We start from the raw sequence: 24,176 nt of genomic DNA on the forward strand, positions 1-24,176 counted from the left end.
GAGAGGTTATTCAGAAAACTGTGCACATTCTTTCACTTTGTTCTTACAAAATGTATCTGTGCCCCCTGTTGGTCAGCTATGCTTGAGAACATCTGGAATTGTTAAATTACTAAGTGGGTTACTGTGGAATCTTTTCTGAATGCCTTTAAGAATGACTCAGATTCTCATCTGTCTGGGGTGGTTCAGGCCAAGGAATCAATTCTGAAAATTTTCCTTCCCCACAACTCTCCTCCCTCCCCCCAGGAATCTGATTATGCCCCACCTGTACATATTAGCAGTCAAACCTATCTGCTCCTGTATAGACACATGCTCTTCAAGTTTTACAGTTTTAGAACTGTGCAGTGTTTTATAGTTTCAGCAGTTTTAAGACCAGTTAGAAGGGCACTAGGGAACAATGCATTGTGTGGTGGTGTGGTCAGTAGAGAGTCTTGTGGTCAATAGAAAGTATGATCAGGCTAGAAAATCCAACTCTAGTCAAGTTTCACTTCCTGTGTGACCTTGAGTGAAGAAGTTTTAACTCTTAGGGTCTTAATTCTCTCAGCTGCAAAACAAAGCAATTGAACTAAATGATCTCTAAGGTCCCTTTCTAGAGCTAAATTTCTTGCCCGAATTCCTAAGATCATTCTGGAGGAAGAGTCAGAAAGTGGACTAGAAATTTCTAGTTCATCCTCCATATAATATCACCACCAAACAAACGACTGCAGAACTCTGAAAATTCTTTGAAACCTCTTCTGTCCCACTTGAAGAAACTAGGTATAAGCTAGACAGGGAAACTCTCCATTTCTATTTTGTGTTTTATTTCTATTTATGTTTGTAGAGACCTCGTTTATGTAAGAAATTTGAAGAATCTTTCTTATCATCATGGCCACATCTTTTCTGAACTAAATATCTCTTTGATGATTAAAAAAAAATAAAGGGGTCAGACCTCCTGTACTCTGTAAAGTATTTAAGATAGCTAATTTCAGCAATATGCTAGACCATTCTCATTAAGGTATAAGGAGCTTTTCATTCCTCATCTGTCACCCTGAGAGCTAGTACTCTTTTTTTTCTTTTCTTTTAGGTTTTTGCAAGGCAAATGGGGTTAAGTGGCTTGCCCAAGGCCACACAGCTAGGTAATTATTAAGTGTCTGAGACCGGATTTGAACCCAGGTACTCCTGACTCCAAGGCCGGTGCTTTATCCACTACACCACCTAGCCGCCCCTCAGAGCTAGTACTCTTTCAGAAATACTAATCTCCACTGGGAAACAAGATCCCTATACTGCTTGACATAGACATAATTAATTCATTCATTAAAAACAAACAAAAATAAAACCTCTTTTTTTCCTCAGGTGTTTAGCCAGGCAAATAAACCTAGATTAGCAGGGAGAGCTAGAATGGGAGGAGGGAGTCACAGATGAAACAAAACATATTTCATAGTTCCAGTAGGGATCATTATATACTCAAGGAACACATTATTGACAAAGCCACTCAATGACACTAAATAGAAAAATTATGAATTTTGTTTATTACTTATAGCTTGCTTTTTCTTTTAACTATACAATGAATTATACTTGTCATTTTCAAAATTGTCTCACTTGTTTGGGCTTCCTTCTGGAATTTTTAATAATGTTTTTCAATTAACAAATATTTGTTTTCTCTCCCTCCTGTCTCTCCTCATAATTAGCACTCTGGAACCATGAATTAGAGTTCTTAAATCTTTCAGAGTTGTTCAATTTTGCAAGATTGATGTTGTTGCATAAATTGTACCCTTCAAATAATGATTGCTTACAAAACTTTTCAAAAATATTTGAAATATGTAAAAGAAACTTTGCAAAGTATATTCATCTATTATTTCATTTGAGCTTCTGAGATATTTCTAGCCTAATTTTACAGATGAGGAAACTGAGACTCAGATTAAGTGAAATGATACTGGTGATTGGAAGTATCAGAAGTAGTATTTGAAACTAGAACTTCCTGATTCTGAGTCAATCACTTTGCAAACTACAAAGTAATATCCCACAAATATCCTAATAGCTAGTTGCTTTCTATAAAAGGTTTATTATTTGCATTATATGTTCTGTGTGTTGTGTTTACTATGCAGAAGGATATCTTGATTAAAGAATCCAAGCATGGAATCTGGAAATCAATTTTAATCCATGCTCTGTGGGACTTATCATGTCTTTTGCAATACAAACATTGCATTAAATAAGGGTTAGGTTAGTTAAGTCCCCAAAGTATTTACATTTAACCCAGAATATATCAAAATACTAATGGCATTAATAAGTATATATTAGGTATATGATATGTATAATGAGATCTGAGTCAAGGAGAAGGATCCATATGGTATTTCTAAATATATCTTTTTTCTGACTTTCCCCCCTTGAAACAAGAAAAATAAAAGAGATGATGGGAGCTAAAGGGAAAAGACAGCAGAAACTACCCATTGCATCAATGGAGTCTGAAGGTTATGCAGTTTTCTGCATTTCAAGTCTCCCAACAATGCAGGGAAATGGGGGAGGGTAGAGAAGAGGGAGTTAAGAAGGGAAGTCTCTTTTCTGGGCTCACACTTCATCATTACAATTTTACAGCATTCAGCTTTGTTCTTCTATCCATTTGTTGTAGTCATGGCAACTAGTCTGCACAGTTGGATAGAGTGCTGGGTCTGGAGTCAGGAAGACCCAAGTTTAATTGAATCTCAGACACTAAGTAAGCTGAATGACCCTAGAAAAACCACTTAACTTCTTTCTGCCTCTGTTTCCTCATCTGTAAAATGGGGATAATGAGATAATGATTGTAAAGTGTTTATTAACACAGTTCCAGTACATAGTAAGTGCTTCATAAATGTTATTTGTTATTGTTATCATTAATGATGTTTTCTAGTTTGACTTTAACACTGGTGCATCGATTCATACAAATTGAAGCATTATCTCTAAAAATGTTTTTCATTTTTATTATGATCTTAACAAATGTAAACATTTCAATATACTAAGAAGAAAATAAAGGAGGTATCTGCAGACTTCTGTTATTTATGTTTGTAAAAAAGTTTTTAGCGTTTTTTAATATTAAATTTAACATGAAAGTAAAAAAACCTTCCTATTTGCCTGAATTTTCTTAAAGATGCTAAATACTGTTGTCAGTAGCCTAAAAATAATATTCCCAGTATTACTTTAAGTAATGATTTAAGAACTTTTTTAAGGAGCTTTGAAAAGGGGAAACTTGAAGATATTTCAAGTATTGCAGTAATATTATTCTGGTGTATCTATTTGATTTTCCATTAAAAGTCCACTCAGTGGAAGACTAGAGTTTTCTGAACTATTAGAGGATTTAAGGTTAAAGCTCTGATCCATTCAATGTTTCCTTGTTTGAAATTGTCTTTTATACTCTGAACGTTATCTCCAAGCTTCAAATGAAAAAAGTCAGTTTGCAACTTTTTTACTTTTTTCAATTATCTACTTTTCTTCCTTCATTCAGACTACAAATCTTGAATGCCACAAAGAATTTTGCAATGTGACATAGGAAATGTCTTTGAGTAAACTAAATATATCCTGGTCCCTTTTAAAAATGAGATTATGTTTCTCTGCAGAGACTTCAGTAACACTGAGACACTGTGTAGTGAACAGAAATACTACTGTGAAACTTGCTGCAGTAAACAGGAGGCCCAGAAAAGGTGGGTAGAAACTTCAGATGCTCCTTCTAAGTTGACCTTGATCTTTAGAGACTTGGGATGTGGATTTTTATCTGATGAGGAGTGGAAATGTTGTTGCAGAGTAGAAAGAGGGCAGGGAATCCATAGCCTTAGATATGGAGGTGGTAGGTGGCAGGGATTATAGAATTTCAGACTAGGAAGGGCCAGATGTGGCCTTTAAAAAGGTTGACGAGGCATAATTTTGGGGTAATTTAATAATTTTTCTTACTAATGCCTGCATTTTAATAAAAGGATCATTATTTGGCTGTCTCTCTTTTAGACCCAAGACAGTCATGGCAGCAGGCTCACAATTTTTATACCCTTTGAAGAGTAGGTGTTCCCCAGGGTGGCAATCAACTCTGATTGTTTAACAATTATAAAAAGGGACTGGGCCTGAATTTTGATAAAGTCATTTAATTTTTAGGTTATCCCCAATGTTGGGCAATTATTTAAAGAATTTATTCCCACCCAAACCTGAATAGAACACAATAGCTGCCCTACTTGGGTGGGGCGTGAATATAGGAAAAGGTTAGCTCAACCTTCAGAGATCCAAGTCTTAAAACAAAGATTAAGAAAAGGGGGAAGGGGTGACTAGGTGGCACAGTGGATAGAGCACGGCCCTGGAGTCAGGAGTATCTGAGTTCAAATCTGGCCTCAGACACTTCATAATTACCTAGCTGTGTGGCCTTGGGCAAGCCACTTAACCTTGCAAAAAAAGGGGGGGGAATCTGAAATCTCCTTAAATCATGGGTTATTAATAATTTCCTCTAATAGATAAATCCCTGCCTGATGCAGAAAACCTTCTATAATATTCTCAACAAATGGAGATGCCAAATTTCTGCTTGACCCTTTCTTATAATAGATAGCTTCATCAAAACGTGCTTCCTTGTATACAGAGAAGCACATTTTGTCTTGACATAAGAAAGAACCATTAGTCTATACTTCCCCTCTTGGATACTCTGGAACATTTAGTCCTTTTTCTACATGATTTTCTACATTTCTTTTTTTTTAAGGTTTTTGCAAGGCAGATAGGGTTAAGTGGCTTGCCCAAGGCCACACAGCTAGGTAATTATTAAGTGTCTTAAGCCCTATTTGAACTCAGGTACTCCTGACTCCAGGGCCGGTGCTCTATCTACTGTGCCACCTAGCTGCTCCCATTTCTACATTTTCTACAAACTTTGAACACTGGGAGATACTCCCTAACCAAATCTTTTCTCTAGGTATACTATCCCCATTTTCTTCAACTGGTCCTCATATAACATGGTTATAGAGTTTTAAGTTGCCTTTCTCTGAATATATTTTGCAAAAATATTTGGAAGTGATCTCAGCAATGAGACTATCATATTCTTATTCTGGACACTATCTGTAAATGCTGAATAAGATCATTAAAGTCTTGTTCTGAAACCCTTATCTTGGCTTGAAGATGACCTTGAGTTCTCAGGGTCTGACAGGTTCTAACAAGATTGACAGACTTTCAAAACCAGCAAGTCTGCTCTGATGAGTCTGCTACAGTCAGAATGGCAGCTGTCTAGACTTCTTGGACCTATCCAACATGCACTTTGGTCAAGCCATTTCTTCCAATTGATGATAACTACTTTGTTATCTGAATCATTAGTACCCAAGAGCTTTTCCCACAGCTTCTCCTTATATTGAATACTTCAGGAATTTGGATTTTTATGAATGTAGGTATTTCTTCTAATAATGCAGACTGTAAGACCTCTGTAACTTGCTAGAGGATTCTTGAAAGTCTTGAGCATTCGTTACCTTATTGCTTCTATGGTGATGAAGCTCTGCAAATTATCTAAGACTAGACCTTGTATAATAGTGCACGATTCTTTATTGAACTTGTACTTGAAACCTTTCCAACTCTGTAGAATCTTCTAAAGATTCTGTTCCATAGGAGAACTTAATCATAGACAGTCTCCTATTCTTTTTTTTTAATATTTAAATCAGCATGATAGGTTGGTAAGTGATCAAGGAGAGAAATGTTTTGATGTCCCTCAAATTCTCTGTAATCATACATCAGCCCAATTTATATTTTATCATCAATCTCTCTTCTTTTGTATCTTCTATGTCCTTGCAAACTAGCTTTGAATATCACTACTTGACTAAAACTTTTTTCCCTAAGGCTTCTAATAATCTCTTAAATTACCAAAATCAATGATTTTTTTTTCCCTTACTCCTCATCCTGTTTCACAATGTTAATCACCCACTACTAGATGCTCTTTTTTTTTCTGGGTTTTCATTACACTGTTCTCTTCCACCCGAGTGACCAGTTCTACACAATCTTCTTTTCTGGATCATCATTGCGATCACATGTACTATTAGTTGACTTCATTGAGAGATCATGAAGTCACAAGATGGTAAAAAGAAAAAAAAAGAGAAGAGGGTCCAGAACTGAGACATGGGACACACTCTTACTGTAAAGGATGGGAGATAGATGGATGATGGCCTAGCAAAGGTCAGACAGCATTCAAGTAGGTGAAGAACTGAGAAATAAGAGATTTTTAACTGAATGATTTGGAGAAATTTCCTGAACTTTCTAGTTTGTTTTACTATATCAGATGAAGATATCACTTATCCATGCCTGGATTGTATAACTTAGTTTTACTGTGGCACATTTGGGACCCTTGTCTTGGTGTCCTTCTCCATGTAACATACTTTGATTCATCCCTTGATTCAGAACTGTTGTCTTCCTTGGCAATTTTTCTATTATCCTGAGAAAATAACTCAGGAAGTAAATTCTGCTGCAGTATAGTAGAGAGGTAGTAGTCAAGGTATCTGAGTTCTAATCCCAATTTAGTTACTAATGAATTATGTGAACAAGTTATCTATTATTTCTCTTGGCCTGTTTCCTCATTTATATAACAAGGAGACTGAACTAAGTGGTCTCCATGGTTCCTTCCAGCTCTAAAATTCTGATTGCAAACCAAAAACAGTAGGACCTCACTCATCCAATATTTCCAAAGAATAATATATACCAATTTTATTGAACTCTGAAGATACTTCTAGCTTAAAAAAAGTTTCATTTTAACTCTTTCAGTCTATTTTAAAGTGTCACATAGTTTCCTAGGCTTTACACAGCATTGACTGAACATGATTTGACCTCACCTTGATAATTGAAGGGTGTTATGAGTATCCATTTTTTAACTACTTGTGGACTGGACTGGGAATCAGGATTGATTTACTTCTAAACTTACACACATTTCCACTTCAATAAAAATGGAAGAGTTAGAAAGGAAACTTTAAGGTTCCCCCCATCTCTATTATTTTGAGTCCTGCCTACTCTTCAATAAGAGTATAATGTCCTCAGGAGCTATGGGACATGGGTTGGCCTGCTTATCCCTACATTCAGTGGCTCCAAACTGTACCATTCTTATTGATGCTTTTTGTAATTTTTCTGTCTCTTCCCTTTTGGCTATCACATCTTGCTGTTGAACTGAGGAAGTTTGATTGAGAGTAGCTGAATTAAATGGAAGACTCAAGTTGAAAGCCAATGGGACAAGGTGATCAGGCTTGGCCTCCCCACACAAAGGGAATCATATCTTCTGTTCCACTCCATGATATAAGACTAATTACATGGCAGAGGCAAATCATGAACCCTCTATTAACTGTAGGGTAGAAACAAAGCTCACTGTACCTGTTGGACTAGCTTCAATTTTTATCACTGACATTGCCAGTAGAATATATACCAAGACATTACTAAAGAGAAATTAGCAATGGCCCTTATTATAAGGAGAATTGTTAAAAGGGGATGTATGATTTATGTGAGCCTTCTTCATCCTCTGGCTCTTTCTTTCCCTGCCTCAGGGAGGGAAGTGTTGTAGTGCAATTGAAAAATCCCCTGGTTTTGAAATCGGAGAACCTGGGTTTCTTGCTACCTGTGACCTGGGACAAGTTACATCACCTCACCTTCCTGGGTCTCAGTTTCCTTATCTTTCAGAGGGGATGAAGCTTGATGACATCTCTAAACTTTGATTCTATATTGACCATGTCTTCTTACATGACTCTCCCCCTTAATGATTCTAATCTGTTGTGGACAGGGAAACCAGATAACCAAATTTGTTCGACTTGAGTCCTGAACTGGTCCTGTTTATTAAGTATGTGGATTGCATTTAATGAACAGATTTGTGCCAACCATTTTGGCTGTTCAGATTTTTTCAGCCAGCCATGTTCTGTATTGCTGTTACTGTACAAGATGATATCTAATACAGGGCTATCTAAAATGTAATTGTATGCAGCCCACCTGTGGATTTGCAAAATACTTTAGTAAATGAAACCAAGCTACTGCAGAGTTCTCACTAAAATGGCAAATCAAAATATATTGTCTATTGTTTCAGTAAAACCTTTTAAAAATAAGATTGGACAGTCCTGATCTAGTAAATAAGTGAGACAGTAGTTTATAATTTTTTTTTTGTTTTAGGCTATTTTACGTACCAGGGCCATGTCTGCCCTTCATGAGCAATACAAAAAAGAGAATGTGCTCTTTTCCCAGAAAAGGATGAAGTTTTACTGACAACTTATTTATGACTTCCTAGGATGAGAGTAAAAAAACTTCCGATGATCCTGGCATTACATCTTAAGAGGTTCAAATATATGGAACAACTCCACAGGTATACCAAGCTCTCCTACCGTGTGGTCTTCCCGCTGGAGCTACGTCTGTTCAATACATCTAGTGATGCAGTGAATTTGGACCGCATGTATGACTTGGTGGCTGTAGTAGTCCACTGTGGCAGGTAAAGGGCAGAATCATTGCACCTTGAGTGGTCATTATTCATGTCTTTAAAGGCTGTTAAAAAATCTCCATAGTCTAGGGAAATTCTTAGCGGAATTTGAAGAACACCACTGACTGACCTACATAGGCAAGGTTGGTACCTATTTTTATAATTGTAAAAAATAAGGAGAATTGCTACAAGGAGATGTATGATTTATGTGAGCCTTCTTCATCCTCTCACTCTTTCTTTCCCTGGCTCAGGGAGAGAAGTATTGTAGTGCAATTGAAAAGTCCTCTGGTTTTGAAATTAGAGAAGATGGGATTCTTGTTATCTATGACCTGGGGCAAGTCACATCACCTCACTTCCCTGGGTCTCATTTATAAAGGCATGTAAAGGATTTGTTTCATCAAGTAAGCTCAATGGGCAAATACATCTTCAAGATCACAAAAATCTAGAAAAATTAAAAAAAAATCCACTTTATTTTCTCATTTGGACAAGTTTGATTTTGCTCATTTTCTTTGAGAAAAGTATTTGCCAATCTAGGGCAACATGTTGAAGTTTCAAGGAAATAGTTGAAGTTTCAAGGAAATTTGTGACTAATGTAAAGGCAAAGAAACACATTATTGATTAGGAAATATAGAAAAGTATAATGGATTATCTTTTTTTTTTCCTTTGCAAGGGTTAAGTGAGTTGCCCAAGGTAACACAGCTAGTAAATGTCAAGTATTTCAAGCCAGATTTGAACTCAGGTGCTTCTGATTCCAGGCCCAGCGCTCCTATCCACTGCACCACCTAGCTGCCCCCGGGTTACTTTCCTTTAGGAAGTTTCTGAACCATAGCTCAGAGACAACCACTCATAGGGAATCATTGCAAGGGAGACTTTTTTCTTTTAGTATGGGTGAGGACAGCTAGACTTTTCAAGCCCATTCTATATTCTGATAGTTTACAATCCTTTAATTCAATAAATTCAATAAATTTCTCCTTTTTAGTGCTCAGAACATATTGAAAAGTCTAAGGACTATGAGTTAACTACTTACTATTTTATAGTTTGTAGCAGGAACCATTTGACATTACTGTTATAATGTTTCAGTATTTAGAATTGTAAAAATGGAAATTACTGTAAGCCTAGTTGTTATGTTTCTTCATAATAATCAAAGTTAATCATTAGAAATTGCTTCATTGAAATATATTAACTTGTCCTATAGAGACAAATTTGATAATTTGATTTATCTTCTCTCTAATTCTAAAAAAACACATATGCCAAAAAAATTTTTTTAAATGTGCTTTATAACATGGTAATTTCTGATGGACTTACCAGGCAAAGCAAGAATCTCTGTTTTTAGAGCATTTGCAAACAATGTAATGAATTAATGTAAAATTAATTTAACTGTGACCCTCTTCACATGTGACATCCAGTAAATGATGTGTTGACATGCTATTTACTGAAAGATGTAAACCATACCAATATTGATATGCTCACTGTAAATGAAAGCAGAAGTCATAAAGAAATTATGACTAAATGGAAAGAGGGAGAGAAAACTTGAAACAAAGGAAAATTACCGTCACAGCAAGTAGCCCAAAAGAGCTCAGATACGTCCTTGATTGGCAGATATGTGTTTGCCAAGCAGAGAGAAACAGCATCCAAAGATACTAATGAAAGTTCTTCTCATGGAGTCCTTGAAACCAATTTCAGAGAGTTCATGAACTTGAATAGGAAATAAAATTACATCTTTATTTTCACTAACCTCTAACTAGCATTTTCCTTCAAATATGAATGTAGGCAGGAGACCACAGTGTATTAGGTTTCACCAGACTGGTAGAGAGGTCCACCATACAAAAATATTTAAGAACCCCTGGGATGGAGTGCTCATCTGTAGACTATGACAGAGAAGAATGACAGAAGTTCACAAGAATTATCATGTCATAAAATAGTGCAAACATAGTTGATGATGAGCCTATTGGAGAGTTTAGGAGACATCCAGCTAAGCCAGATTATACAGAGAGCATTTATAGACAAAACTGCAAGAAACACAACAAATCGAAAAAAATGAGAAGAGATCCATTTGTGTTTTTGAGATATATTTTCATTAACATTACTAGGTGATTTTCGATTTATCAACCCTGGGATTCTGTAATTTTGAAAACCCCAAATTTGGACTTTTATCACCACAGTAGTCAAGGCTCTATTTGAAGAAGAAATAATGACAGTTTCATCTTAAGATTCATACCATAAAGTTCTTTGCCAATTACATTATTTTTCATTAAGTCTTAAGTTTTTGGAAACTTCATAAATTACTAAGGAATTATTGTTGGCCAGTGATTTCAGTATAGGTAGCTCTAGGGGTCAACTGAGCTGCTAGTTTTCTAGAGAAATGTTATTAGCACTAGTGGTCTTTTGAAGACATCAAAGGGGATTCCAAAGCCTCATTGTGCTCTCTTATGATGTGCATAATCTCATGTGATTTTTGAGCAAACTGCAGGGAAATGGAGCTTTTCAGTTTAGACAGGGCAACTAAAAAAAATTAAATCAAGACTTTTCATTTCCACAAATCCAATAAAAGCATATAACAATCAAAGAGAGATAGTCCAAGATGGGAAAAAATGTTCTTCCAGTCATAGCTAATGATTTGTCATTTTCTTTTCAGTGGACCTAATCGAGGGCATTATATTACCATTGTGAAGAGTCATGGCTTCTGGCTTTTATTTGATGATGACATTGTAGAGGTCAGTATGAAGATTGTTATGGTAAAATATCAAAACATACCCTACCTCTTCCCTTTCCTGAAGGTATCTTAGAACATAGGGTCTTGATAGGAGAATCATTTTTGTTAATCTTCTTGTTTCATCTTATCTTGAGAGTTCTTAGGAGATCAAACCTCCTCCCTTCATCCTATCCCAACAGGAGAATCCATGAGGAAACTGAAGGAGACCAAAGAAGCATTTAAAAGGGTTCATTTGGTTTTATGGGGGGAAAAAAGAATCTGCTTCAATTTTTGTACTTGAACACCATCATGTATTATAGGGGAAAGTGAGCTGAACCACCATACTGGAAATATTACTAAAGAATATTTTCAGTTGATACATTTGAGGAGAAAAATTCTTAGCTTGGGGTGGACTCCTGGGGGCAGATTTCAGGGAATTCATGAGCTTGAATAAAAAAAGAATTCTATCCTTACTCCAGTGTAATTGATTTCTTTTATAATCCTATGTATTTTATTTTGTTTCCTCTAAATATACCAAGAAAGGATTTTAGACTCCAGACTGCCAAAGGGTTTCATGACACAAAAAAAACTTGATAACCTCTGGTATGGAACATGAGGAGATTTTAAGATTTGGTGGAAAGAGTAAGACTTATTACTGAACAATTCCTCTGAGCAGTTGTTACATTATGTTACATAATTGACCAAATCATAAGTTGAATTTTTTTGAAGACTGGAAGCTTGAACATGGTGAGAAACATGTGGAGTTTTTAAAGTCAAGCAGATGTTTAAAAATCTGTGTTTAAATATGACTTAAGTGGGCTAGGTCCCATTTTCCTGGTATTTTATATCCCACTGAATTATTATTAGAACTTTTATAATCACTGTTTAATACCAGTTATGTGCCTAGGAGCCATAGGGACTGCATGACCTATATGATCCCTCCTTTGATGAATTCTGCTCGGGAATAGGGGGATATAGGAAATGGACCCCCCCGTAGATGTTTGTGAATAATCTGCTGTTCACCTCTTTTTACAAAGCAATAAGAGAACACAACTTTGACAAATTTCTATGGCAATTCCTATAAGAGTTGTATGGAATGATTCTGTGCAAAGAATCTATAGTTAAGAAAATTTGAAATAGAAAATCTACAAATTGTATGTTGACAATTCAAAATGAAAGTTTGAGATTCAAATAACTTTTGAAATCCAATATCCCTGGTTATTGCAATGAATGGTTAACATTAATTCAATCAGCCAATATTCTTTGAGCAAATGCTATGGTGCAGGGCACCATAAGGGACAGAAAAAGAGAAAATAGGACTTGGTTTTTATCCTGATCAAGTTGGGAGATAGGACTTAGCTGCTTCAGTCTTCTTAGAGGACAACATTTTGATGAAAACATTGAAGAGACGTTAATCAAGTTTAACTCCTAAAAGTGCTTATTAGAGAATTAGGGAATGTTCATAACATAAGAATAATTTACCAGTTTTTAGTTTTATTGTTCCATAGCCATAAACAGAAAAATTTAGGGAAATAATTTGATGAAAAAACAATTTCTTAATGAGTTTATAATAATGGTTCCTGGCATCCCTGGGCAGAACATTCACTTGGACTCATTTTCCTAATCGTAGCAATGGGTTCTTTTGAAATATTAATATCCTTTCACTTAAAATTCACTTTAGGCCAAGAAGGACACATTTTCAGAATAGCTAACAAGGGTTAAGACTATTTGTAGCAAAGAAATTAAAAATAGCTAACTGATCTGAGCTTTGATCTAACTTGTGATCTTGATCTCATTAGTATTATACAGTCAGTTGTACTAATTGACTATGAGTGGTCTAGGTGCTATTCTTAAGTAGGATAAAATGCATTCTGGTACAGTTCAAAACTCCATAAACTTCAAAGGTCTGTCCAAACTAATTTTTGTCCCAGAATTTTATTTTACTAATTATTTCTCAAGTTAAATGAACCATTAGCTGGAACTATAGGATCTTTTGTTGTTGGAATAGGGACATTTTCTATGTAATGATTTTGTTGTAAGGAGAGTATTTATATGTGTTGAGGGACATAATAAATTTGAGATTACTCTTTTATTAGATTATTCTTCAGGGCACTAAATTGATTCCTGCTAACAAAAGAGCTAGTGCTGATCTGTTTCATTCCCTTTTACTATTAGAAAAACTTACTTAATATTTTAGATTAGTTCTAGTTCTTTGAGTTACTTCTTTATTTCTTTATCTAAACTGCTAAATTAATTATTTACCTGATAAGATTTTCGAAGTATCCCCTGGCAAGTATAAATATATGCTTTTACCTTTTTGCTGTATAATTTGTTTGTATTATTTTCTTCCAATTAACAGTTTAAACAGTTGGGTCATTTTAATTTTTTTCCTCTCTTCTCTTGTATCTCACTTTCATTCCTACCTAAAGAAAATAGATGCTCAAGCTATTGAAGAATTCTATGGCCTGACGTCAGATATATCAAAAAATTCAGAATCTGGATATATTTTATTCTATCAATCAAGAGAATGACTTGAAGAACTGCAGAACTACTTTAAGTGGGAGTTATGGAATAGAGCCCACAATGACCTGGCTTCTCCGCAGATCAATCACCTTCCTTCTTAATGGCCCACCAGTGACATACCCTGAGCCTAAATAGTCTAACTGAGTTAGGCTGTTGTCCTCTTCTTTCCCCTCCACCCTAACCCCTGACCATTTTGATATGCAGCACTTTTGGTTTTATTTCAGTCAGAGGTAGAATTAAATGTTATCCAATTGTAGTCAGATTTACATGAATAACATTTACAAATTTTTAGGATTGAGTACACACTATGCCATCTGCTGCCTCCCAGTGAACTTGAGTAATGTTTTTTAAAAATGGCCATGTTCTCTTTTGGGGCTTTTTACTGAACTTTGTAAATGGCTTCAGGGGTCAACTTACAATGCATTCCTCTTAATTGTGTAACTCAGAGGCTTTGTGGCTCTCTATTTTTAGCTCATAAACCAAGTTTTCTATAGAGTAGGCTTAAAGAATTGGATAGATTTCATGTCCTCCAAGGCTGAAACTATAACTTTAAGTTGAAAAACTTTTAGAAGTGAGTAATCTCAATACTAAAAATAGCCTCAAAGTAAAGGAGTGGGATATGGAGTTTATGATGATGACAACAATAGCATTAACACTTTGGGTACTGGAACCAAGCATTAAAGTTCAAGGTTCTAACAAGGTATGGCATTAAAGGTAGGTGAAAGAAAGAGGATGAAACAGGAGAAACTTTCTGGACAATGATAAGGTCCTTATCTTAACAATATACTTAATGAAGTTTCAGTTCCACCAAAATTTTCTCTTATCAAGTCCTCTGGGTAGTGTCTGGCCCTACTATTTTTTTCAGGGTAACTTCAGCTGATCCTATGATACTTCCTGCAGTAGTGGGAATTAAAACACCTGACCCTACTCCCCCAAGTCATTTAATCCCTGCATCACCCTTATGTCATGGAACTAAACAGGGAATCACATTTTTATAGCTATCCAATCACATTATGGGACTGTTAGTAATTTTTATTTTTCAGTTAGTTTACTGAGGTCCTGGCAAGTGTCAGGACTGATAAAGAACTGTTCCCTAGGGGGAATACTGGAAATATCCAAGTAGGAATGAGACAAAGTCCAGGAAAGTGCAAGTAGGGCTAGGAGAAGGAGGAAAACTAAGTGGTGGACATTTTTGTGGGTTCAGTCAGTCCCTAGGCTGTTAGAAAAGACAGATTTCTAAGAAAGAACCTCATCTCACACATTTTCTTTTACTTATTTTCCATTGTTTTATTATGTATATTTATTAGAACATTTGACAATTCAGTACTTTTCATTAAAAGGGTCAACTGCCTTTCTGACAGCTGGTTTTGCCTTTTCCTTTTTTCCCTCCATCCCCTTTCCTTCTTTCTTCCCCCAAGTCTCTTAGCGAATATGGTTTGAAATTCTCATTTTGGATTTCTGTTTCTGTTGAGGAAGTCAGTTAACTTTTCTATGTTATAATCTACTGTGAATGTGATATTATTTTATACCTTATGATTCATTAATTTGTAAGTCTTTTGGTATGATGCTGTTTGAAATGGAATTGTAAAGTGATCTGCCATTTTGTATCATAAGGAGTATAGCACTTTAACTAGAGAGAAACTGGATTTCTTATCTTTGAAATACCTTGAACTGTTTATTATTCTAACCATGACTCAATAGTCCCATGTTTTGTCATGCTAAAAGTGAAATGTTCAGCTTTCCATCAGAAGACAAAAACAGGGTGATCCCCCCCCACTTCCTTAGTGAGCATAAAATGCCTTACTTTGTTTAGAGGCAAATTCCTATTTTTGAATATTCATACCTCACTTTTTTTTTCCATTGAAGTTATGCAGCAATCACTTGCTTGGCAGGTGAATATTGGTCTCTGATTGTGACTGAGTGCACTTCCCAGACTGAAGGTGACTAATGGAGAGAGATTGTGCTTAATGTATCCCAGAAGCTTGGCTGTAGATGGCAAAGCTAAAGAAATGTATAGTGAGCCTCTACCTTATACAATCAGAGCTGGGAGACTGAATGATAGCTTTGGGGAGAGAAATTAGCAAAATTGTTTTAAAATAGATTTTTGGAAATAAATGTTCAATTTATTAGAAAGAGTAAATGGTAATGAATTAAGATGTGATGAGTGAAGCAATATTTAAATGTTAAACCAGGGTTAGAGTCTAACCTTTTATGAGGTTACAAACAGCTTTTCCCAATGACTTTTACTATGATAGTTTATTTTTTTCAAGCAAAAAAGAAGGAAAATGTAGAGTTTATGAACAGATTTTGGGTATTTGTAAGAAGGTATTTTGAAAGGTATTAGAGAAACATGTAGGCTAGTGCAAGTAAACAATTGGGAACTAGTCAAAAATTAACTTGCCCACTCTGAAAATTTGATCAGCATTTACTTTATTTTAGGTCTGTGTCTACTCACCATTCCCTTCCCACCATCCATCCATTTCTCCTCTATTAGTAATAAAGAGATCAGCCATATCCTTTTTTTAAATTGTATTTAAAGATGACCATCACCCATGTTCTTTTTCCTTTATTCTTCCCATTATGAGAGAACCTGAGGATGGCACAAAAGCAAGTAAGCCCGTCTTAAAAACCACCTAAAAAATTCAGAGTTCAAAGTTCAACAAAAGTCTTGTGGCTTTCATCTATATCTGTTTGGTTTTCTGACCCTTACAGAAATTGTTTTGCAGCATTGTTCTTATCAGTTGTATATTTTAAAACAAGCTTCTGTATCTTATCTTGATAAAGGAGAAAAGAAATCTTTTGATTTTATTGGCTCCTAGATAAAAGTTAGAATGTGGTGGAGTTCACAACAAGATTCTATGGGAAGATACATTTTAGAATGCACTTTGATAGGGAGACTGCTAACTTCTGGTTTTGGTTCTGCTCTAGACTTTCCTCATTTTGAGATGTTCTTCCATGCAACTGAAATGAAGGAGAGCTTAGAAGCAATGCCAGTGGAAGGTGTGTCTGAAATGAGGCTGGCACCTTTTAGGGGTTGTTTAGACTGAGGCAGTTGAAGATAAGATGGGAAAATGATAGACACATTCCCTATACATTTAATTTTATGAAACTACATAATGGTGAACCAAGTTCTAACAGGTTTAGGGCTTACTTTAGATACATGGATTCTTACATTTTGCCACCGATAAATTTTGTCTTCAAACGTGATTTTTTGTTCAACTTGTATATTCATGTGAAATTAAATATCATGCACTAAATATTTTGCCCTTGTTTGCTATTATGTAGCCAAGGTATTCTTGGGCACCATTCTGAATAATTTGCCCTTGCAAATGGTGTGGGTCGGGGGAAAAAATGGGTATTTTTTTCTTGCTCAATTTACATTAGTAAATTGTTTTCCAGTGTTATATTAATTTATTTCTCCCTCCTGTTTCTACATAACTAAAGTATTTGCTGTATCCATGTAGTTTCTATTTGTGTTGCTAATACCTATAGTTTTAATTTTAAATAAATCTGTACTTTCATTTTTTAAAATGTAACCAACCCAAGCACTTTAAGCAATAATTTCAATTGTGTGAAAATTCAATCAGTTTAACCCCTTGCCTCTAAAATGGAGTTTGCAAAAAAAAAAATAAATAAATGAATCAAAATTCTCTCTGTAGAGAACTATGTTGGTAATATTCTGCACAAACACTTTGAGACATGATGGTATCAAAGGAAATGATAGGTAATATGGACAAGTAAGTATTCATAATTTAATCTTGAAATGGTTGGAATTTGAAAAAAGTTTGGATCATTTTTATTTCCCCATAATAGCTATGTTCTTGTTAGAACTGATGCATTGTTCCACGAGACAGCTGCTTTTTTTTTTCCTTAAACACAAAAAAATCAACACGGAACCTGTAACCAAAGTCTACTGAACAATGTGTTGAGTTAACAAATAAGGAATAGTCAAGAACTGGCAATTAAGAACCGAAAATAACTGCACAGCTGGGATCTACTTTGATTTTTTTTTTATGCAAAGTGATTTTATAATGTATCTTTCTGAAATGGAATGGTACATTTTTTTTGAAAATTGACTTTTGAAAGTAATTATGTCTCATGGGCTTATGACAGATCAAGCTTATGCTTTAGGTTATAATTTTGGATCTTTCTGACAATGGAATGTTTGAATATATTTGTGAATTCTCCAGTGGAATTATCAGAAACTAGACTTGAAAATTCCCAAAGTGTATTTACACCCTGGCCTTATGTGCCACTCCCAAATCATCCTCCTGGCTAATGTCTCAAGGCACTTGAGAAAGGATTCAACCTATTTTGAAAATACCAGTGAATGTTTCTAATAGCCTGTTATCTACTCCTTGATGCTGAGGAGTGAATCTAGTGTGGTCACCAACCCTCAGGACATGCACATCTTAAGAGAACAAAAATCTCATTGTAACCTCCTTTTCCATAGACAGCTATCTTTTGTAGTGTTGGTCCTTCAGTCCAGAAGATCTGAGTTCAAATGTAGTCTTTCTAGCTATGTGAACCTATTCAAATCACTTAACTGCTGCCTCAGTTTCCTTGACTATAAAATTGGAATTAATAATAGGACCTATCACCCAGGTTTGTGAGGATGAGATGAGATATTTGTAAAGCATTTAGCACAGAGTAGGCACATAGAAATGCTTCCCTTCAGCATTTACGTGGGTAAATGCTCTTGGACCCTTCTTACAAGAAAGTGAAATAAACTCACATGTAAGATTTGTCAAACATTTTCTTTGAATTTCTTACTACCTATGAAGTAGGTAGAAGAGTATCCCTATTTTATAAGGAGTAATGACTTGTCCATAGTCACATAACTAGTAAGTATTAGTTTTTTTTGGAAATTTAGATATAGGGATTTTTTAAATTTCCTTTTTAAAAAAAACATTTCCACATGCATTTTAATTTATTCCCTTAGTGGTAAAATAAATTAAAAAATCAAATCATAAATATGGACAGTCTAACAAAACATTAACATTGGGCATGCTTCCTCTTAGAATTTAGAATCAGTAAGTGATTTGCCTTATTTGCAGTCAAACAGGAAAAATTCAACCTCAGTTCTCACCTAAAACATACTCAACTGCATTTTGGATATGAGATACAAAGCTGACTTTTTTTCTCAAAGGATTCCTAATTTCATCATTGGTACAACTAGGTAGACCTAGAGTCAGGAAGAACCATCTTCCTAAGTTCAAATCTGCTCTGAGTCACTCATTGTGTGACCCTGGGCAAGTCACTTAACTCTGCCTCCATTTCCTCATCCATGAAATGAGCTGTAGAAGAAAATAGCAAACCACTCCAGTGTCTTTGCTAAGAAATGCAGTCATAGAGAGTTAGACATGACTGAATACACAACAAATTTCATGCCTACTTTCTGTTCATTTTAACATTTCATACTTTAATGCTCCATGCTTAAGGATCTGGGCTCTCATCAAAATGGAGTTTTCAACAGTGCAGATCACAACCTTTCCATGTTTTCTTATTCTGTTACTTGTACATATTTTCTGTAAATATACCATAAAGAGTCACTCAGTGTGCTCCAGTCATCTAGACTTCCTGGCATCCTGTGGACACCCATACTCATATGGGTTGTCAATCTGCTATACCTTCCTCTTGCTGTGTGATTTTATTACCTCCTTTTTCCAGACATAGTCTATAATTAATTGTTCATCATTATATAAATACTAGAACATGAAGAAATATGAGGCACACTTTGCAGTAGATTACAAATAACTGTCTCAATCTGAGACAAAATCTGTTGTGGTTCTGACCAAACCACCAAAAATGTATAAACCATGTGCAAGATGCTATGCCTTTGGGGGGTGCTAGGTGGCGCAGTGGATAGAGCACCGGCCCTGGAGTCAGGATGACCTGAGTTCAAATGCTGACTCAAACAATGATTACCTAGCTTTGTGGCCTTGGGCAAGTCACTTAACCCCCTTGCCTTGAAAAAAACCTAAAATAAAAGATGCTATGCCTTGTGCTGGGAATGCAAAGGTAAAATTAAAATCAGCCACTACTGTCTAGGATCTTATATAGTTGTTGGGGTGGGGTGCATCTTCATAGAACAGATAAATACATGATAATCTGAGAAGTGAGAGAACACATAAATGAGATGGTGCTTGAGTTGGGTGCTGTATAAAGAGATTCTAGGAGGCAGAGGTGAGGAGGAGGCCATTCCAAGAATAGGGAGCCTGCAAAAAGGCAAGGATTCTGAGTTTGGGGAATAGTAACAAGTGGTCCTCTTTGCCTGGAACATAGTGTGGGTGTATGAAATAACCTTGGGAAATCCAGGTTCTAAGGGGAAATATTAGGGAAAAAACTGGGGACCCACATTAATGACCCTTAGATTTAGATCTGGAAGGATTTTGGAGGTCATCTAAGTCAACCCTCAAATTTTGAAGGAGAATGAGTCCCAGAGAGGTGGAGTGATGTGTTCAAAGGCATGCAGATAAATAATGGTAGAGCAGGCATGTGAACCCAGAGCCTCATCTGTGTGAGCAGGGATGAAGGGAAAAAAACAAGATGATGTTTCCTTGGCTTTGCATTTTATTATTATTTTTTGGAAGGGAAATATTTCTTTTTTTATGTTTAACTTGATTTTTCTTTTTTTTAAATTAAAGATTTATTTATTTTGAATTTTACAATTTCCCCCCAATCTTACTTCCCTCCCCCCACCCTCCACAGAAGGCAATTTGCCAGTCTTTACATTGTTTCCATGGTATACATTGATCCAAATCCAGTGTGATGAGAGAGAAATCATATCCTTAAGGAAGAAACATAAAGTATAAGAGATAGCAAGATCGGACAATAAGATATCAGTTTTTTTCTAAATTAAAGGTAACAGTCCTTGGTCTTTGTTCAAACGACAGGATTCTTTATCTGGATACAGATGGTATTCTCCATTGCAGTTGCACTGATGAAATGAGCAAATCCATTCAAAGTTGATCATCACCCCCATGTTGCTGTTAGGTGTACAGTGTTTTTCTGGTTCTGCTCATCTCACTCAGCATCAGTTCATGCAAAGAAGGGAAATATTTCACCTACCGGAACTACTTTTTTTGTCTTTGGTATTATCTATATATTTAAGGCAAGAGAAGTTTTATGGTCCAATAGCTTGCAAAATTCCTTTAGCTTTTTCTCTGACCTTGCCTCAGGAAACCTTAATGATTGAGAAGCACTGAATGGTACTAATGAAAAGTGAGCTTTTATCAACCTAATATAAGGGGATTTAGGTAGAACCTGTTCCCAGGGAGTTGTCTCTAGTCTGAGGTAAAAGGTGTGGAGGAGTACTGATTTCTAACATGGTTTGAAATTATGCTTCCTAGAAAGGTCCTTCTACCAAAAGAAAAATATGTAAGTGTTCTGCTAGGTCTCCTAGAAACCCTGAAAAGTTAAGTGACTTGTCCAAGACTATACAACTACTATGCATTTTGGGCAATTTATGCACCCAAGTCTTTTGGTCCTGAAGCTAGCTTTTGAATCACAACCCTATACTTCTGCTCCAATATTATTGTTATTTAAAATGATTTTGTTTGCAGTCTCTTTGTAGATTTATGGATAGGAAGAGCTAAGTCCAAGGATGAATAAATTGAACTGAGTCTAAGTTCTAAATACTTTCCTGAGAAGCGAAGGCAACAAAACGTGAGACTTAGCATCTGTCAACATACCAAAGGCATTAAAGTTTTCAAACCTATTAGAAGTAGGACTCTAGAGATGACATTGAGCTAACTGCCTTAAACTCCCAGCTGGGCCCCTTACTGATTGGATTTTCACCTGGGCATGTCTGAACAGCCACGATTTCATCTGTGTGTTCTCTCTGCCTTTCCACAATCTGATCACAACCTGAATATGTTTTTTCATCCTTTGTGAATTCTTATCCACAAATTCCCATAAATCCTCCAAAAGACTCTGTTCAACATTTGGAGGTCTTTCTCTGGTTTGATCTCACTGTTGATTTTAATAACCAAATCTGTTGATAATGCTAAAAAGCAATTTAATTTTGATGAATTGTTATGAATCCCCTCTGCCCTAGAGAATTGTAAAGGAAATAGCCCATTTTCTTTTTGGAGAAGTGGGGATATATGATGACTCTCAGATGGACTGTGTGCAGTTAAAGCAGCTGCCATCTTGGTTGATTTTTATATAAGAGGTTTTTGTTTCTGTGGCTATAGGAAAAGGTTAAGTGTTGAGGTGAAATGGCAGAGATTAATATGATGAATTCACAGAAACACAGGAGATGAACTGATGTAGAACTAGAAAAGCAACATAACACTGAATATAATTATGTTAATGGAAAGAAGAATAAAATTAAACCAAATACTATGTAATTATAATGACCAAGCTTGGACTCCAAAATTTGAGAAAATGTACCTTCCTCCTTTCTTAGTGAAAATGGGGATTATCTATGGGTACAATATTTCCCATACTGTCAGACTCAACTAATGTGTCTATTAGTTTTGCTGAAATCTCTTTTTTCTCCCCTTTTTATTTTTTAGTTGTTACAAGGGAAGATACTAAGGGACATATTTGAATATAAAGATAATATAAAAACCATGTATGCTAAAATTTTTTTTAAATTAAAAGTTAAAATTTTTTTTTAGGTTTTTGCAAAGCAAATGGGATTAAGTGGCTTGCCCAAGACCACACAGCTAGGTAATTATTGTGTCTGAGGTTGGATTTGAACTCAGGTACCCCTGACTCCAGGGCTGGTGCTCTATCCACTGTGCCACCTAGCCACACCATAAGTTAAAATATTTTTAAAGGAATTATGATAATAGTTATCTTCTTTCTCTCTGAATTCTACATTCGTATCTGGGATCTTTCTCCAGGTTTTTAGTCTCATAATATTACCCTAAGGTTGGGAATTCTCTAAGAAGGAAAATGAACTCAGAGTTGAGAGTGAGGCAGTTACCTTACCATGTAACTTCACTGTCCAAAGAACTTAGAAGTGGCAGATGGGTAAAGACTAGTTTATTTACTTAAGTGGCTTGCCCAAGGTCACATAGCTAGGTAATTATTAAGTGTCTGAGGTCAAATTTGAACTCAGGTCCTCTTGACTCCAGAATCTGTGCTCTATGCATTGTGCTACCTAACTACCCCAAGACTAGGTTTTTGATATTCTTCATTAATTGTGGTTCTGTTGTAAGCTTGTCAGGCTTTGGGGCCACATGCTCAGGTCTCTTCTCCCTATGGGTCTTGAATGTTTCAAGGTCTCTCTCTTTTTTCTCTACAAGACCAGGTCTTGGAAATCATTAGGAAATAGGTTATATGGTTCTATACTTTCCAAGAGGGATCTCCATAAGCCCCCTCTTCAGCTTGAGGGTGAAGTCACTGTTCCCTTAAACTGCTATTAACTGATTCAAGGGGGAGATTATACAGAGCAGAGGTTTTGTATCTTCCACTAGGCTAGTCTTCTCCCCATGTTTAACTCCCACAGATGACTCACATCACTCTAAACCTTTCTCTTGGTTGCAGTTCTCTTTATCTCTAGCAATTTGTGATAAACACTCCGTCTGGATCTCAGTAATCCCATTTTGTACAACTGGAGTAATAATAACATTTCCCTTGCTTAAAAATTCCCTTCTATAATCCATGCAAAGAAGTAGTTTTAATCTACAGTAGCCTGAGCCAGATTTCCCCTAGTTGCTGAGACTTAGTCACTCCTCAATGAGACATCAGGAAATTGATAGGTATCTAAGGCTAGGAGATATCTTTAACCCTCTCATGGGGCACCCATTGGCATGTAGATATTTTCTAAAAGAAGATGTAACAGAAGTCCCAAGTAATAGCTCATATTCCTGAAGGTTCACCAAGTTGGTAGAGATCACCTATCATACTTTTCCATGAAATATAGGGAAAATAAGACATCTCCTGACAAAGGAGTGATGGAATCAAGATGCAGAAATGAGACATACATTTTTGAACATGATGAATATGGAATTTTTTTATTTGACTATAAATATTTGTTACAAAGGTTTGGAGATAATCTTAGATCTTTATATTCTACACCAGAAATTTATAACCTCTTTCATTGTGTGCCAAGGACCCTTTTGGCAATTGGTAAAATCTCTTGACCCCATTCAGAACAATGTTTGTAAATGTATAAAATAAAATACAGAGGCTTACCTAGGAATTCAATTTTATTGAGATAGTCATTTAAAAAATGATTCTTGGACCCCAGGTCAAGAACCTCTGCTCTAGAGAAATATGAATTATTGTTAAGAGGATGGAGTTTTCCTACAAAAATTCTAATTCATTCTGGTTAAGAGGGTCTCAAATTTAGCCTGTAGAAATCAGCAAATTCACTAGGAAAAAAAAGTCAGGGTGAAGAAAACTGGAAATAGAGATAAATTAGGCCTTTCCTTTGGGGGGTGAAAAACAGGGAGAAGGAAGGCTACAATATTATGCTTTAACACTGCATTGGAAGAATTAACCAACAGACACTAATTTGGAGATATCATTGAGTGGAACCTCAAGGTCACAACTTGAAAGCAGTGAGTACTCAGATTAAATCCATACCACTCCTTAGAGTCAACTGAAATCAGC

The 24,176-nt window shown here is 35.8% G+C and overlaps 1 protein-coding gene across 7 annotated transcripts in view; it reads left to right on the forward strand.

The window, feature by feature from the left end:
- USP46 (ubiquitin specific peptidase 46) overlaps positions 1-21,154 on the forward strand; it is a 74,166-nt gene extending 53,012 nt beyond the window's left edge. For 5 of the 7 annotated variants that reach the window (XM_074229439.1, XM_074229443.1, XM_074229441.1 and 2 more), the window contains 4 exons: positions 3,564-3,647; positions 8,204-8,401; positions 11,025-11,103; positions 13,511-21,152. In XM_074229439.1, the coding sequence (XP_074085540.1) occupies positions 3,564-3,647; positions 8,204-8,401; positions 11,025-11,103; positions 13,511-13,612 (463 nt within the window). In that variant the 3' untranslated portion in view covers positions 13,613-21,152. The other 2 variants (XM_074229445.1, XM_074229446.1) reach the window with 2 other exon arrangements.
- The last annotated feature ends 3,022 nt before the right edge of the window (positions 21,155-24,176 follow it).

The sequence above is a fragment of the Macrotis lagotis genome, chromosome 3 (assembly GCF_037893015.1).
Source record: "Macrotis lagotis isolate mMagLag1 chromosome 3, bilby.v1.9.chrom.fasta, whole genome shotgun sequence".
Lineage (NCBI taxonomy): Eukaryota > Metazoa > Chordata > Mammalia > Peramelemorphia > Peramelidae > Macrotis > Macrotis lagotis.